Genomic DNA, 17,017 nt, shown 5'->3' with positions numbered 1-17,017 from the left:
AACCGCTATTTCCAGATGTCAGAAAGACAGTAACGTAGGCAGCCCCAGACAGAGGAGCAGGTTAAAAGCTCTGAGAAATCCTGTAGTGAAAAACCCTGCTGAGCGTGGCTTTGACCATAGAACTCTTTTCTCAATGATATCCATTTAATTTTTTAATTTTTTTTAGAGAGAGAGAGTGAGCAAGCAAGGGAGAGGGGTGGGTAGCGAGGAGAGAGGAAGCAAGAGAGAGAGAGAGAGAGAGAGAGAGAGAGAGAGAGAGAGAGAGAACTTAAACAGGCTCCATGTTCAGAGCCTGACATGGGGGCTCAAGCCCATGACCCTGGGATCATGACCTGAGCTGAAACTAAGCGTCTGACGCTCAACTGGCTCAGCCACCTGCAGCCTCTCAAGGGTATCTATTAATATCCCACAGAGCACCTGTCCCACAGAAGCCACTGGGAAAGCCACTCTGGCCACACGCCTCCAAGAACGGCATGTATTAATCACCGGCTGTAGGCCTGACAATTTGAATTTTTAAACTGCTCCCAAGGTGCCTCAGATGTCCAGCCAGGGAACCATTAAGACAGCAGATCTGAAGGTTAACAACCTGAAGAATCAACAAGGAGCATCAACTCACCAGGACCAGAAAGTCTCTAGCCTCTTCCGTGGGACTGTGACTTTGTCTAGAAGTCACCAATGTGACCATCACTCAAGAAGGCAGAAAATGAAGATACTGTCATGTGGCATAGTTTGGAGAGGGCCAACCAAATTCAAACCATTTTAAAGAGGGAACAGGAAGAGATTCCATATTTCCACGAAAGCATCCCTCAGCTGACACAATCTTGGCCAGCTGGACCAACCTCCTTTGCTTGGGCTGAGTTGAGGAGACCCTGGAAAAGCTGCAGAGAATGACGGGAGTACACATAATGACAGAGATCTGTGAACTGTTTTGACTCTGGGTTCAAATGCCAGAAGCAGATAGGCCGTTAACTCTTAGAAGCCTGTTTCTTCATCTAGAAAATGCATATAATTCCCACTTCACTGAGGCTCATGGGACTTAAATGATAACGCACATATAAGGACCTACACACAGAGAGATGCTAAGAAAGAAAAGGAAGATGGTAGGATGGAAAAGCGAAAAGAAGCAAAAAGATCATTCCCGTGAGCTCTGGGCCTTTTCCTGGGAGCATCCCCACATACCCGCATCCCTTGTGTCCACGATGAATTCAGACATTTCGAAAGTCCGGCCCTCTGACAGGCCACGGCCATAGACTTTGGCTCTGCGTGCATCACCGATCTCAGACTGGACCACCATGATGGACACGGGGCTGTTGGCCACGTGGCTGCCGTTCTTCTTGATGCTGACCAGGTGTTCACCCACCTCCCGGGGGATGAAGGAGATGCCTGTACCAGAGCAAAGCTTCAGGTTTGTAAGGTGGGAGAACAGGATGAAGGAGAGGAGGGGGGAGGGAGACACACTCACAAGAAGGGAAGCAGGACTTCCCTCCTGACTCGCCAGCATCCAAGAGCGTGGTCGACATCGCCATGCAGAATCGCACTCAGACTGTTATCACGTGTGACCCAGAAGGTTTATCACCTCATACTCTAATGTGCTACCAGTTGCCCAGGACCGGACTGGGGGAATGCCCATCTCCCACCCAGCTCCAGCCAGGAAGGTGGCCTGGGCTCACCGATGTGGTTGTTGGGCAGCCTCTTCAGGAGACAGGGCTCGTCACGGCCAGATGGGGCCTTAATGCTGGCCGTCAGGGTGCTGAGGTCAGTCTCGCTGATGTCAAGCAGGAAGTCGGCAGCAGAGCCCAGCTTTACCTGAGAGCACCGTCTGCTGTCATCTGGGAAACAGCCCCCCCCAAATGCGGCTCTTGTTACATGTGGGTCTCCCCAGCTCTCTGGAGCCCTCATTCCACATGCCATTTACAGATGATCAGGTGAGAATTAATTACCCAAAGTTAATTGAAAAGACCTGTCTTGAACAATAAGCAGACCTAACCAACAATGAATGATTGCTAATCATGTCTGGTTAAAGGGAACTTGCAGGCACTGGAAATTTGAGTCTTCTCAGACCACTTTTTAAAGGAGTCTTTGCCAGTGGGAGGCACCTGTCACCTGTCTGCCATTGTCTCAGGCATTCTTCAGGTGAGCACTCATCATCTTCTACACAAGACTGCTGACTGCTTAATAGACAGGTCTAAACAACTTAGGGATAAGAACCTCATTTTTCCTATCTCCTTTTTAAATGTTTTTTAAAATATTTTTTTTTATGTTTGTTATATTTATTTTTGAGAGAGAGACAGAGAGAGAGCAGGGGAAGGGCAGAGAGAGAGGGAGACACAGAATCTGAAGCAGGCTCCAGGCTCCTAGCTGTCAGCCCAGAGCCCAACGCAAGGTTCGAACCCACAAACCATGAGATCATGACCTGAGCCGAAGTCGGAAGCTTAACTGACTGAGCCACCCAGGTGCCCCTCATATCTCCTTTTTAACCCACTGATAGCGTGATATGAACACAGCCAGCACAACAGACATTAGGAGTGTGGGCTTTGAATCAGATAACGTGTATCTGAATCCCAGAATACACATGTCCAAATTTGGCTAAGCCACTGTCTCTCCAAGCGTCAGTTTTTCCATCTGTAAAATGGAGAGAAAATCTATCTAGTAGTGATGCTGAAGGGCATCTTTGGGTCCATGTAGCCATGTAATAGGTATCTGAATGCCTCTATCTGAGGGCCTGCTATTTGCAGGCTGCAGTCAGACTGGCACAAAAAAAGTGCCCTCCGAATGGCACTGCTTGGTTTTCCTTGGATTACCAGGTAAGGGAGGAATTAGGCCAACCCAATGGTGACTTTACACCCCAATTCCTTCCTAAGGAGTCTGTGTGAAACCTCCATGTAGAGGCCTAGCCTCCTGTTGCTGGTCTGATGGGGAGAGAGGCTGTTAGGGCAGCTATACTTCCCCATACCTCCGGGAAGCCCCCCGGCAAGCCAGGTGACCTTACCTGTGATCTTGGCCGTGAAGGGGCTGCCAGGGATGTGCTTGTCATTGTACTTGACCAGGATGCTATAGTCACCTGGCAGGGTGGGCAGGTAGGTCACTGTGCATGTCCCATCTTTGTTGTCAATGCAGCTGATTTCGGCCTTTGAAGGTCCCTCGATAGCCAAGTCTAGGCCCCCTGTGGATGGGAGGAAGGAAGGAGAACCTTTAGGGAGACACAGATTCCTTGTTTCAACAGGGATCACACCTCATCCAGGGCAGTCCCCATGTGAGGAACAACAGACTGACATGCCACAGGAGCCACAGGCCAGGGGCACGTCAGAACAAAGCAGTTCACGTGGTAAAATTGTCCACTGGAAAGACACTCCACCATCTGATTTCTTCACTACAAATGACCCTGAAGTTCTCTCTATTCTTAAGGATACTTGGGACGTGAAAGGAATAGCATCCTACACACCAATCATGCGTATGGGAGAGTCACACACACAAAGCCCTGTTGGTTGGCACTGGATACCATCCTGAAAATCCCTGGGTGGGCGCCTGGCTGGCTCAGTAGGTGCAGCGTGTGACTCTTGATGTAAGGGGTGTGAGTTTGAGCCCTGCATCAGGTGTTGAGATTACTTAAATATAAAATCTTAAAAAAAAAAAAAAAAAAAAAAGAATCACAAATTTAGAAGTCTCCACGATGACAATGGTCATAGGCATAGAGCTTTATCTGGAATGGGCGGTAACACATGTAGTCAGTCCGCTTGATATTTGTACATGTGCAAGATAGAACAAATGCAAAACCATCATTTTCCCAAAACATGCTTAAATTTCAGGCAAGTCACATAAAACATTTCATATAATCAATCTGATTTCGATCAGAACACAGAGGACTTCAGAAGTTCTGTTTTGGGTAAGACAGAGCAGCTGTACATAAGACATTTATGAAAAACGGGGCGCCTGGGTGGCTCAGTTGGTTAAGCGTCCGACTCTTGATTTTGGCTCAGGTCATGATTTCACAGTTCGTGAGGTTGAGCCCCGTGGTGGGCTCCACACTAACATCAAGGAGCCTGCTTGGGATTGTCTCTCTCTCCACCTCCTCTCTGCCCCTCCCCTGCTCCTTAACGCTCTCTCTCTCTCCTCCCAAAAACAAACAAACAAACAAACAAACAAACAAACAAAAGCTACCCTGGAAATGTGTCCACCTAACTCTCCAAATGGATGGCCAGAAGCATAAAACCACATAACCACACGGTACCTTCTCCTGCATCCTCGGTGACGATGGTGAAGGTGGCAGTTTTGTTGGCCACTCCATACACCAGGCCTGGACCGTATGCAGAAACACTCCCACTGTTCGGGTAGTTCACATAGAACTGGAGCGGGCTCTCTGGGTTTGCAAAGAACACAAAATTGAGGGGGACTCATGGAGGGACAAATGCATACCTTGGACAACCAGTGTCTTAGCATTCACCTAATAGCAAGCAAGGCTGGTTATCTCCTACACAGAGGTAGAAATTGAAAGGAAACTCCAGGGGCACCTGGGTGGCTCAGTTGGTTAAGTGTCCGACTTTGGCTCAGGTCATGATCTCATAGTTCGTGAGTTTGAGTCCCGTGTCGTGCTCTGTGCTGACAGCTCGGAGCCTGGAGCCTGCTTCAAATTCTGTCTCCCTCTCTCTCTCTGCCCTTCCCTCACTCTCACTCTGTCTCTCAAAGATAAATAAACATTAAAAAAAAAATTAAAAAAAAAAAAAAAAAAAAGGAGACTCCAGTAGAGTTCACCATGCTGGGACACCCAACGGGTCTACTCGCTGCCGTTTTTTCAATCACTGCACAAGAAAAACAATCCCAAGGTTGCTCCAGTCTAGAGGGGGGCCCAAGCAGGGCAGTGCAGCTCAACTTAACCAATAAGGAGGAAACATCTGACCATGTGGAAAAATGACCCACTACTGGAGGGAACACAACTGGAAAGGTCTTTTGGGAAGGCCATTTACCATGCTTTCAAAATATAAGGCCCTGTGAGGCCCCTAGGAATGTATCCCTAGAAATCTTTCTCCCCACCCTGCTCCCAGTCCTGTACAAGGACTTCATTTCCACAGTGCCCAGATCCAAATTAGGAAAAGGCTGCAGTGTCCAACAATAGGGGGTCAGTTAAATAAACATTGGTCTACTTGTGCAGTTCATTAAAAACAATGAGGAATGGGGCGCCTGGGTGGCTTAGTCAGTTAAGTGTCCAACTCTTGATTTCAGATCAGGTCATGATCCCAGGGTCATGGGGTTGAGTCCCATGTTGGGCTCTGTGCTGACAACACAGAGCCTGCTTAGGATTCTCTCTCTCCTTCTCTCTGCCCCTCCCCCATGGATGTGTGTGCATGAGCGGGCTCTCTCTCTCTCACAAAAATAAACATTAAAAAAAACAAACAATGAGGGAGATCTGTGTATATTATACTTGAGAGATTATCTATAATGTGTCTCATTATAAAGAGGAAAAGGAAGGGCGCCTGGGTGGTTCGGTTGGTTAAGTATCCGACTCTTGATTTCAGCTTAGGTCATGAACCCAGGGTCATGGGATCAAATCTTGTGTAGGGCTTGTGCTGAGTTCCTGCTTCAGATTCTCTTTCTCTCTCTCTCTCTCTCTCCCCCTCCCTTCCTCCCTCCCTCTCTCCCCCTCTGCCTCTGCCTCTATCCCCTGCTCATGCTCTCTCATACTCTCTAAAAATAAAAATAAAAAAGAGAAAAAGGCAAGTTGCTATATAATATTAATACCATTATCTCATTTCCTTGGAAGAACAAATTTACGTATGCATGTAGGTAGGCACAGAGAGAAACATCTGGAAAGATACACACCCCAGCAGTGGAAGTAGAAGGGAATGGGAGAAGACATTTTTTTTACTTTCTCTACATCTGCATCTTTAGAATATTTAGATAAAAGTAAATAATATGTTTTCACTTTAAACGAACATTATGCACACATGTATGCATGAACCACAACAAATATATCAAGCTGGGAAAAATATTTGTTAACTTCTATCACAAAGGGCTAATCTCTCTAATATTTAATTTGCTCTCAGAAACTGTTATGACAAAGCCAATACAGAATATTGGCCAATGGCCAAATGGAAAAACCTGGCCAAGGAAATAAGTGCTCAGTTCACAGAAAAATATAAATAGTCCTTAAACATACAGAAAGTTGCTCACTCTCGTTCACAAGGGAAATACAAATAAAGCAACACAAAGATACTGGTTTTTGAACTGTCAGTGTGGCCAAGATCCAAAAATCTGACAGCCTATTATTCCATTGGCAAACTGGTGGAAAAGCAGGTGCTGGTCTACATTGCTGGTGGGTGTCTGAATTGGGGGAGCCCCACTGAAGGGCAATTTGGCAATATCGATCAAAATGATAGATGTCTATACCTGTGCCCAGCAATTTCTACCCTGGGAACTAAATCTCACAGATATACCTTCATGAGAGTGAAATGATGGAATAAAGGCCATTCATTGCAGCCTGACTAGCGACAGCAAAAGGGAGAGAAGAACCTGAATGTTCTCCAATGGGGGGAAAGGGTGAAATCTATCATGGTTTATCCAAACGGTGAGACATGCTCTATCATTAGGACACGCAAAACTCTCCTGGATATACAGTTAGACTGGAAAGGGCAAGGTCAGAGCCATGTGTAGTATATGCTACTATTTATGCATAAGTGGGAAAGGGCTTAAGAATCTATATTTCCTGGGGCATCTGGGTGGCTCAGTCAGTTAAACGTCCGACTCTTGATTTCGGCTCAGGTCATGATCTCATGGGTCTTGAGTTCAGGTCCCGCACCAGGCTCTGTGCTGACTGTGCAGAGCCTGCTTGGGATTCAATCTCTCTTTCCCTCCCCCACTTGTGCTCTCTCTCTCTCAAGATAAATAAATAACACTAAAAAAAATTTAGGGGCACCTGGGTGGCTTAGTTGGTTGAGCATCCAACTTTAGCTGTCATGATCTCGTGGTTCGGGGGTTCAAGCCCCGTGTCGGGCTCTGTGCTGACAGCTTGCTCAGAGCCTGGAGCCTGCTTTGGATTCTGTGTCTCCTTCTCTCTCTGCCCCTCCCCCACTTACGCTCTCTGTCTCTCAAAAATAAATAGATGTTAAAAAAATTTTTTTGAAAAGAATCTGTATTTCCCATTTGTTTATAGAGTCTTAAAAATGTTCTGATATCCAACATAAAAAAATTAACAGTAGTCAGGTTCAAGGAGAGGTCAGGTGGTGATACGGGTGGGAAGGAAACTTTTCCCCACATCATTTTTTAAACTATGTAGAGATGTTGCCTACTCAAAATATTAAATTTAAAAATAGAGAACCATTTGAACAATTAAAAAAAAAAAGAATAACACTGTGCTGGTTGATGGACACAAAATCTGAGCTGAATTTCCTTGTCAAGGGCACTGTGAACATAAAGCAGCTTGTTCTCTCTCCCGCCCCCAAACCCCACACTCCATAGGGCTCTGTAGGCCAGGCTGGAAAGTCCCTTCGTGCGCCTCACATTTTTCTCCCAGCTCACCCTGTGGCCACACTCGGCATAGTGACAAAGACAATCATGAAGCTAAGGGCCTGAACTGTGACCCAGGATGCTTAGCTGCATTGTCTCTTCTGGAGAGTGGCTGGATCTGCTGGGGTCACGGGCTGTTTGGTTTCACAGGGACACCGACACTACCTTCCCGATTCTGCCACCGAGAACTGTTTCCCACACAGCAGCCAACTGAACGTCTCTGCAAACCTCCCAGACATTCAGGCCCAAGTCTTGTTGTCCTGCAGGGAGTGCTGGCCAAGGTGCCGAGCCTGACTCACCAGGGATGTGGCTGCCCATGTATTTGATGTGCATCTCATGCAGCCCGACTTCAGTGGGGGCGTATCTGACGGTGACTGTGCCGTCCTTGTTGTCCACAATCTCAGGCGTGGCCGTCTTCCCAGAAGGCATGTGGACCTCTCCTGTTAGAGCACAGGAAGAGAGCGCCATGAGCCCACCAGGGGCTTCCCCGGAGAAGCTGAGCACAAAGGCCCAGGTGGCCTTCAGAGGCAAGAGCACTCACTGCTGCCTGAAGCATCCAAGATCCACAATGGGAAAACAGACACGTTTGCCTTTATTTTGTTCCCTTTTTCTTCTATAAATGCAGCAGGCAACTCAAGTAAAGAGTTTTTTACTTTTGTTCTGACAAATGAGAAGCTCACACAAGACTAGAAAAGACCACAAGGCCAGGAGAATTAGCAGAGTATCAACTCAAAGAGAATGAGGCATTAAAAGGAGGCTAGAAGAGAAAGAAACTCTTGTACAATAGGCTTCAGTGTCAATGTCATATCTGGAAAGGTGCAAGAATAAGAGAAGGCAGGAAAAAAGGAGGGACAGGAACCCAACAGTCGTAATCTCAGGGGCTCATGGACTGATCCCCCACAGCAAGAAACAGGGGTGCTAGGTTCAGGACCCCAGGTGTCGGGGACAGGTGGAACCACCTCCCAGACACCCTTCTGGAAAGCTACTGCAAGCCAGTGAGAACAAAGCGGCTTTCATGACAGTGCTTACCGGTGATTTCTCCTTTTCTGACCGCAAATGGAATGACCAAGTCGAAAGGCTTAAAGCCCAGGCCGTTCATGTCACTCACTGGGACATAGGCCTCTTCGGTTACCTAAAAACAGGAAGCAGTGGTCACTGGGTAAAGTGGACAACCATGTGGGCCAATGAAACAGCAGAGGGCAGAGAGCAACTGGGAATTTTGCAAGCTAGTGCAGCCGGGGTGTGGGGACGTACAGGATGGGCTTAGTCTAGCTGCCCCCAGGGCCAGAGCAGGACCTGAAGGACTGGAGAAGTCATGCTGACCAATTGCTAAAAATCACTAGGCAGTTTGCTTGTAAAATTCCCAGCAGTGCTCACGGGACAGTGGAAAAGTAAGAGACAGCAATGTCTGAGTCCCAAGAGGCTCCACCTGGAAAGGTTTAGTTGCTTGTGGCCTGGAAAAGAAGGTGCGTTTTAAGTGGCAGAAAGTAGCAGCGGGTGGCTTTCCCCCTGAACAGAAACCAAATGTGCTAGTGGCGGCTGAGAGTCAGCAGGAGGGCTTGAGGATGGCCCATCTTTCTCTGAACCGTGGAGACAGGCTACACCGAGCGTGATCACAGACATGACGGCTGGAGATTCATGGAGCGCATACGATGACACGGGTGGGTCTCATTACAGAGGAAGCGGGGATCATTGTGACGGACTGATCAGTGGGGGACAAACCAATGACCAGGACACCCAGAGGGCTGAAGCAATCCCCAGAAGCAGGCTGCAGCTTTTCTGAAATGAAGGCTGAGTAAACACAGAAACGCAAAAAGGAGAAAAAAAAAAAGTGTACCCAGGGCCTGAATCCGGGGGAACATGCATTTACCGGTGCCTCCTCCACGGCCTCGACTTCCCCATCTGTGGCCTGGTCAGTGGCAAATGGAGATTAGTTGGGAATCACATTGAAGGGACATTGCTACTTAGATGCTACAACCTGAGGCTGGCTTCCTCCCCATCTGCTCCGTCTTGCACAGCAGGGAGCCACTCCCTCCAGCGGGAGCCTACATTCTTTCTCCCCTTGTGGAGAGCGAGTGGGACCCTTTCTTCAAAGGTCAAATCCACATGCCCTTTGAACCCACGATCCCACCTCTATGAAGCAGGCCTATCGACATGCTAGCAGGCAAGTCCACAGGTAAGTGATGTATGCAAGGCGTTTTACCACAGCTGTTGATGGTCATGAGAACATGACCTAACCTAAAACGTCCAACTGGCAGGGAGTCAGGTAAGTAAATTATGTAAACCTGTACACCTGAAGAAGCTACCAAGTCTGATGAATTAATGTGGAAGGGTACGTATGACACCCTGAGGGACGGAAGCAAGTTACAAAGCAATGTGTATGATGTGACCCCACGCATGAAGTTGATGTGTGTGTTGTGCAAATGGGAAAGATGAACACTAGTCACTTCCGTGGCATGAAACTGGAAAAGTGGTCTCCTGTTATTTGGTAAGGGTCCATGGTCTTAATGTGTTAAAAGTCTTTATAAGCTCATTTTTGCTTCAAACCACAGATTTCATGTTCCAATCGACCTGATAAGGGAGGGATCATCTTCTACCACAGTCAACAATGAACTGGAAGGCCACCCCCTGGAGGAAGGCCTACATGCCTGCCTTTACTCCTTTGTATTTTGGCATCTGCGGAAAGGGGACTTCATTTAAAAAGGCTTCAATTTTTGAAACAGCCCTCTCCCCATCTTCTAGGGCTCTCTTATACCGTGGGGCCATGCAGGGGCAAATTGGCCAGGAGGACGATCTTTCAATGGCCACGCTATGGCCTTCAATCCATTCTCAACAGTGATGAGCAGATAAGCTGGCTTCATGATGTATTTAACTGAATCAGTCTGCTGGGCCTCCCTGATACATGAGCTGTGAAGGCAGTACTGTGTGTTCATGTCCTTTTGGCCACAAGTCTGTAGAGAGAGGCAGGGAATCCACATACAAAGAAAGTCTATCTAGGTAAGGCTGGAGAAAGCTTGGAACAGGAGAATAAAGACCCAAACCAGGTACTGTGGGTGACTGCCCTTTTCTGCCTAGCTCATTGCACCAGCAAGGCCCGGGGACCACTCTTCCATGATGCCTATATATTCTAATTCACCAGATAAAACCCGCTACAGACTAAAACGGATTCTTAAAACTGTAACTGGGGCCCTTCTCTGGAAATAAGGATATAAACTCTCTAGCTGCATTTCTTTTCACCCTTTTCTATTGAAGGAGAAAAACACTCCCAAATGAACAGGCTCAAAGTTGACAAGGGCTTACATCCTTGAGACAAAAAGGAGCCTCCAGATTCTTGGCAGAATGTTTACAGATAAACAAATATCTATGGAAAGGGGGAAAAAGGGCTACAATAGATTACAGACTGTTTGGATGGGAGGCGTGGCCTTCTCTTTGGAATGTAGTCTCTTCTCTATCACTACATAAAGTGAAATCGTGAGAAGGGGCTTCACAGGCTGTGTGGGGCCAAGTCACAGAGGACTTATAAGAACTTTGTGGTTGAGCACCGCTGTTGCCCGTGGCATCAAAGGACACTGTGTAAGGGGAGACCCATAGCACCTGGTGGCTGTCCACAGCAGGCACTCTGGGCTCAGTGAACTTGAGCCTGAGCCTTGTTCCTATACCTCACCTGCAAAAGGGCCAACAATGCTTGGTTTTCTGAAGGTCAAATGAGATTTCTAATCTTTTCTTGGCTGAAGAACCTCCATAATCAGAGGAAGGTCCAAAAGTCACTTGCTGAAAATTAAAGAACCTCACCATTCTCTGGCCCAGAGGCCCACATAATGGTTTCCCTTTGCACCAGGTGTTACTATTCAAAAGACATGCTATTTCCCGCACCTATGCAAAATCTGAATCTTTCCAAAACAAAACTGGAGGTACTTTGTGTCCTGGGATACAAGTCAAGTCTGCAGACATAACGGCATCAGGAACCTCTCTCCTCAAGGCCATGGAGATGGGGAGGAGGAAGGAGGAAGAATAAGCAGAATAAAAAATGTGATGTTTTACTTACAAACATTTTTTGTCAAAGTGTATCTTTCTGAGCTGGGCTTAGGCCAGGATATTGCTTAAGACCCTTAGCATGACAGATACTTTGGTGGCCAATAAGGTTCCTTAAAAACTCTTAGAGCCAAGGGTCTCTGGATTTCTAGAGATTATTCTAGGACTCTATAAGGTCACGACTGCTTAAGAAAAATTTTTTGAAGAAAAAAAAGTGGAAGGGGATGTTCTAGCCAGGATGTAACGAATGGCAGCTGTTACTATTTCTATCCTAGCAGAGTGCTCTAGGGAAGGAATTTTCCTTACCATGACAGTGAAGGGGCTGTTGGGAATATCAACGCCGCCAAAGCGCACATAGATCACATAGGTGCCTGGCTTGGCGGCCGTGTAGAAGATGTCGTAGGTGCCATCCTCGTTCTCGATGACATCGGCCTCAGCCTCGGTGCCGTCTGGGGTCAGAACCGTGCAGGTCACTTTCCCCTTCCCAGCGGTCTTGGCATCAACCACAAAGCCCACTTCCTCGCCGGTTTTCACAGTGGAGGCGATTCCAGGACCTGTAAAAAAGTTCAGGGGAAGAAAATGGCAGCTCTAGCTGTAGACAAGGGCCCTGGAGGCCCGAGAACAAATCTCACATTCATGTGGGTGATTCAAGGTTCAAGCATTCAAGGGTATGGGGATGACGGTCAACTTCCCTAAACAAATATATACTGGGCATTTTCTTAAGGGCAAGGTACACACCAAAGTGATCCAAACACGGTCCCTGCTCTCAAGATGTTCCTAACCTAACAGGCAAGCAGATGTAGGCCAGGCACCAGGAATGACAGCTCAATGTATTGTGGAAACGCGGAGGAGGAGCTAAGTACAGAAAAAATAATCAATTGTTCTTCAGAGAAGGGTCCTGTAGTACATCTCTATAAATAAGGTCCTAAGAATGTATATCCCAGGGTTGCCACATTGACAAAGGGCTTTTTGAGATAAGGGGAATGGCTGAATTCTGAAGGACAGGTACTCTTGGCTAGGGGAGACATAGAACCTCTGTCCCCAAACCATGACTAGTCTCTATCTGTCTGACTTGTGGCACCCCTTCATATAGGATCCACATATCAGGAAGTGTAGAAAAGTGAACTAAAAGCACACTGGCAAAACAATTTAAAAAACCCTCCAAGTGTGTAGAAGCAATAGGGAGTGCTAAGAACATGTTGCTCAGACAGTGAGTAGTAGAAGGAAGCCTGGGGCCAGTTTGTGGCCTTGAATGACAGACAGAGAACTGTGGCCTCCGAGAGCCTCCAGGCTGAGAATATTCTGCTCAGGATTCCGCCCCAGCAAAGGAGGGAATAGGCCCTGGAAAGCAGGGAGTAAGTCCACACCCAGTATCATCACTCCCACAGGTTAGCAAAGGCAATCTAGTCGTACCTGGCACAGCACAGACCTAAGAGGTAGCAAATTGGACTGGCCAGTGTTTCAAAATTTCTCAATTTTTGAGCCCAAAATTGCCAAGTTGAGGAGTTTACAACTTGCTCTAAAAGCCAAAAGTTTTTCCCCATTCAGAACAAGAGAAGATAGGAGAGAAATAGAACACATCCACAGTGGACCTATGTGTGATGTAAAGAGAAGCAAATCTGTTTCATCTCAGAGATGGGGATTCATGTTGAGGAATCTGGTGCAGTAGCATCAGAGTAGCAAGAGCTGTTCTTAGAAACAGAAAGGCCCATGACGGTCTTCATGTCTTAGAAACTGAAGGAAGTATGATGCTCAAATGTATTCCTGGAGACATTCTGAGAGACACAGGCACAGTCTCCAGTGCTAAGGAAAAAACCTAGATCCTTGAACGCGTTTCTCTAACGCTGACCCGAAATGCTCTTGAATAAATCTTAAATAATTAAACCATCGACTCATGAAAGGGAGGCACACATGTGCAGCTTTTCATGGGAGCCACTATCTCTCAACCAAAGCGCCCACTTCAAAAGTAACATAATAATAGCTTCCATGCGCCTGGCACCATGCTAAGCATTGTTCATGCCTGACCTCATCTGATCTTTGCAATAACCCTGCAAAACTATCTCTGATCCTGAGAAGAGTTTCTTGAATTCGAATGTTCTCAGAAAGATCTTCTATCTGAGTCTGACTGAAGCTCAGGGTGGTTGAGCAACCTGCCCTAATCACATAGCTATTAAGTGGTAGAGACGGGCTAGCCCTTGGCTTTCTGACTCCAAAGCCCACACTCCTGACCTTGACCTGCACTCACCTGTGGCCAGACACTTGCTGGCATCTCCTGTCTGTGTGGCCCGGATGCGGTAGGGAGACAATGGGATGTCATCCCCCCCATAGGTGACCCCAATCATATAGCGTCCGGTCTTGTCAGGGATGTAGGTGACGGCATACGTGCCATCTTTATTGTCGTGGACAGTGGCTCTTTTGGGCTTTCCCTCTTGGTCCTGGGAATCACAGAGAAAGGGAATTTAAGATGTTGTCATCAAGATGTAGAAACCATTCATGGGAAACCGAGACACATTCTGCTCATTGATTTGCACCCCTCTTCAGGAAGAGACAGGATTACTGGCTTAATACAATCTTTTTGGGGGGTGGGGCTAGGGAGAAGAAAGAGTCACAGATCTCTTTAACACCATATGGACATGGTCAACGTTTAGGAATTTTTCGGTCAAGTGAACAAGTAGTGATTGAGCTCCGGATCCACTGAAATACAGGGAGACAAGAGGGCTCCTGCACTTGCACCACCACATCCACTCTCTCCCTTTTCTCTTTAGTAAAAGGTGCCCAATTCTTGGCTGGGTGCACTGCTCCCACCTCCTAGCATCCTCTGCTACCAGGTATGGCCATGTGACTTGTGACAAAGTTCCAATAAATGCGAGAGAAGTGGAAGTACACAGGGCTGCTTGAAGTGGCTCATTGACTCGAAAGTCCCCTTTTCCCCTGCTGCTCCTCTTCCTCCTTCCAGCCTGCCACGTGCATCAGAGGGTCCGTGGTCCACGAGGAGGCCACCAGCAGAAGCCACAGTCAGGACACAGGAGCAGAGAGATGGAGCCTGCTTCTCTGCGGAGCCATATAGCACCCAGGTGGCTTGCCTCCCGGCTTGTTTAAACAGAGGGAATAATCCCATGTGTTTAAGCCACTCTTGTTTGCCGGGTATATTGTGATTCGCAGCAAAGCTTAGTCCTAACTAATCCGATGAGTAATTGAAAACATTTTAAAAGAAAAACAGAGGAACAGATATAATAGAGATCAAAATACATGAGATTCATCCACACGTGGTATTTGGAGCTACCCCTTCAGACCTCTCACTCAGGCAAGCATGTTTGTTCTCTGGCACAATTACTGACTCTCTGATCGGAAAAAAAAAAAAAACAAAAAACTGTCAAACACTTGCATCAGGCCACAAATTGGTTATTAAAACCTTATTCTTATCCCTGGCCGGGAAATCAGGTCTTTATTAATAAAGTTGGACCCTAGAAGATAACTCAAAGTTACCGTTATCTGAACAGCAAGAAGGCCTTCCCCGGCATCTCTGGCATCGATTGCAAACTCCACAGGCAGACTGGCAGGCACACCATAGGAACTGAGGCCAGGGCCACTGGCAGTCACTTTGCTGGCATCATATGTGGGAAGGACCTTGACCTTAAAGGGACTTGAAAGACACACACACACATCCCCAGTCAGTGTGGATACCATCAACCCCTGCTACGTCTTTATCTCCCTTACACAGAGACTGGGCTTGAAATGAGGGATTTCTATAGCAGATAAGATAGCGGGTGACTTAAGTACCTTAAACCCAGAAGAAATTTACAACCATGTAACCATCATATGACAGACTGGCTTTCCCTGAGTGCATTCCATGCGATACACACTAATCCCCAAGTTGATTTGGGAGACAAGGTTAACTCACTGTTGTTATGCTAAGAAAATGGTTACCAAAATGGGAAGGGAATATTGGAATTAAGAGACAATACTGGAACAAATAATTAGAATAATAAAATTAATATTCTATCATCTTCTTTTCTATTTTTAGAATGCTTTAGATGGTGAATTACCTATTAACAAAGTAATACATAAATATAATATATAAATTATATATTTCTATATACCTAGAGCTATATGTATATTAGGGGTATGGGCAAAATTTTCTCATCTTTTTTTTTTTTTTTAATTTTTTTTTAACGTTTATTTATTTTTGAGACAGAGAGAGACAGAGCATGAACGGGGGAGGGGCAGAGAGAGAGGGAGACACAGAATCGGAAGCAGGCTCCAGGCTCTGAGCCATCAGCCCAGAGCCCGACGCGGGGCTCGAACTCACGGACCGTGAGATCGTGACCTGAGCCGAAGTTGGACTCTTAACCGACTGAGCCACCCAGGCGCCCCTAAAATTTTTTCATCTTAAGGAGTAGAAAAAGAAACCTTCAGAGGCTGTTTGGAGAGTGGAAGAATGTAGGAAACATTTCATATTAATATGACTGAGGAATAGGTTTCTATCCAACACCCTCTGGGAATGCTATTGCCAACCAAATCCTCAAAAGAAGTAAAAAAGTAAAAAAAAAAAGTAAAGAAGTCAAAAAGTAAAAATCTTTGTCCTAATCAGAAAACTACTTGCAAGGCCACCAGAAAGAAGACTTTGATGAATTAATTCATTCCTTGTTTCTTCAAAGATTCCCAACTCCTTAATTTTAGCTTGTCTTTAAATTAAAGATGGCTGGAAAGAACAAAGTAGGAGGAAACAGGATGCTAAGAAAGGAGCAGACACAAATATCAAGGCTAGTGTATTGATATACCTGTGCAGAGCATGCAGGTTCTCGGTGATACCTGCTGATCTGATGGGTGGATGGATGGGTGGATAGATGGCTGGGTGGGTGAGTGGGTGAGTGGATGGATGGATGGATGGATGGATGGATGGATGGTTGAGTGGATGGATGGATGGTTGAGTGGATGGATGGATGGTTGAGTGGATGGATGGATGGTTGGGTGGATGGATGGGTAGATGGGTAGATAGACCAGTGGGTGGGTGGATAGGTGGATGGACAGATGGATAAATGAATGGATGAGTGGATCACCAAGGCAGTGCTGGTCAATCCTGCAGAGGAGTAGGCTTCAGGCTGGTTTGGACCCCCTTCTGTAAGTGTCAGGAGCTTACCTACGAGGGATCTCTTCATCAGCATATTTAACCGAGACCATGTAAGGCCCCTCCTGGGATGGGGTGTAGGTCACTGTGTGTGTGCCATCCCCATTGTCCACTATGTTCACCGGCTCCACCAGGCCTGAGAACAGAAATGAGAAGTCTGAGGAACTGCTTGGACTCTCCTTCACTCCACCCTGGGCTGAGTTTGAAACAGAATCACATTCATCCCCAAACCAATCACATTGGTTTCCACTGATGAGTAACATTAAGGCAGGCAGGCCATAATCAGAGGCCTGAGAAATCACAGGAGACAGGATCCCCAATTCATGGTTGCAGAAATGACCCCAAGAGACACCTTTAGCT

General features: G+C 46.8%; 1 protein-coding gene across 7 annotated transcripts in view; it reads right to left on the bottom strand.

Moving 5' to 3' along the window:
• The window catches only part of FLNB (filamin B), a 143,162-nt gene that overhangs the window by 20,674 nt on the left and 105,471 nt on the right, over positions 1-17,017 (bottom strand). For 3 of the 7 annotated variants that reach the window (XM_045493344.1, XM_045493338.1, XM_045493341.1), the window contains 11 exons: positions 16,670-16,793; positions 15,016-15,172; positions 13,775-13,964; positions 11,836-12,083; positions 9,335-9,406; positions 8,527-8,629; positions 7,797-7,937; positions 4,229-4,357; positions 2,990-3,163; positions 1,671-1,829; positions 1,180-1,383 (listed from right to left, as the gene is read on the bottom strand). In XM_045493344.1, the coding sequence (XP_045349300.1) occupies positions 1,180-1,383; positions 1,671-1,829; positions 2,990-3,163; positions 4,229-4,357; positions 7,797-7,937; positions 8,527-8,629; positions 9,335-9,406; positions 11,836-12,083; positions 13,775-13,964; positions 15,016-15,172; positions 16,670-16,793 (1,701 nt within the window). The remainder of the gene's footprint in view (positions 1-1,179; positions 1,384-1,670; positions 1,830-2,989; positions 3,164-4,228; positions 4,358-7,796; positions 7,938-8,526; positions 8,630-9,334; positions 9,407-11,835; positions 12,084-13,774; positions 13,965-15,015; positions 15,173-16,669; positions 16,794-17,017) is intronic. The other 4 variants (XM_045493339.1, XM_045493342.1, XM_045493340.1 and 1 more) reach the window with 2 other exon arrangements.

Source organism: Leopardus geoffroyi, chromosome A2, assembly GCF_018350155.1.
Source record: "Leopardus geoffroyi isolate Oge1 chromosome A2, O.geoffroyi_Oge1_pat1.0, whole genome shotgun sequence".
Classification (NCBI taxonomy): Eukaryota; Metazoa; Chordata; class Mammalia; order Carnivora; family Felidae; genus Leopardus; species Leopardus geoffroyi.
Note: the sequence above shows the minus strand (reverse complement) of the source record. Positions and strands in the feature narration are given on the sequence as shown.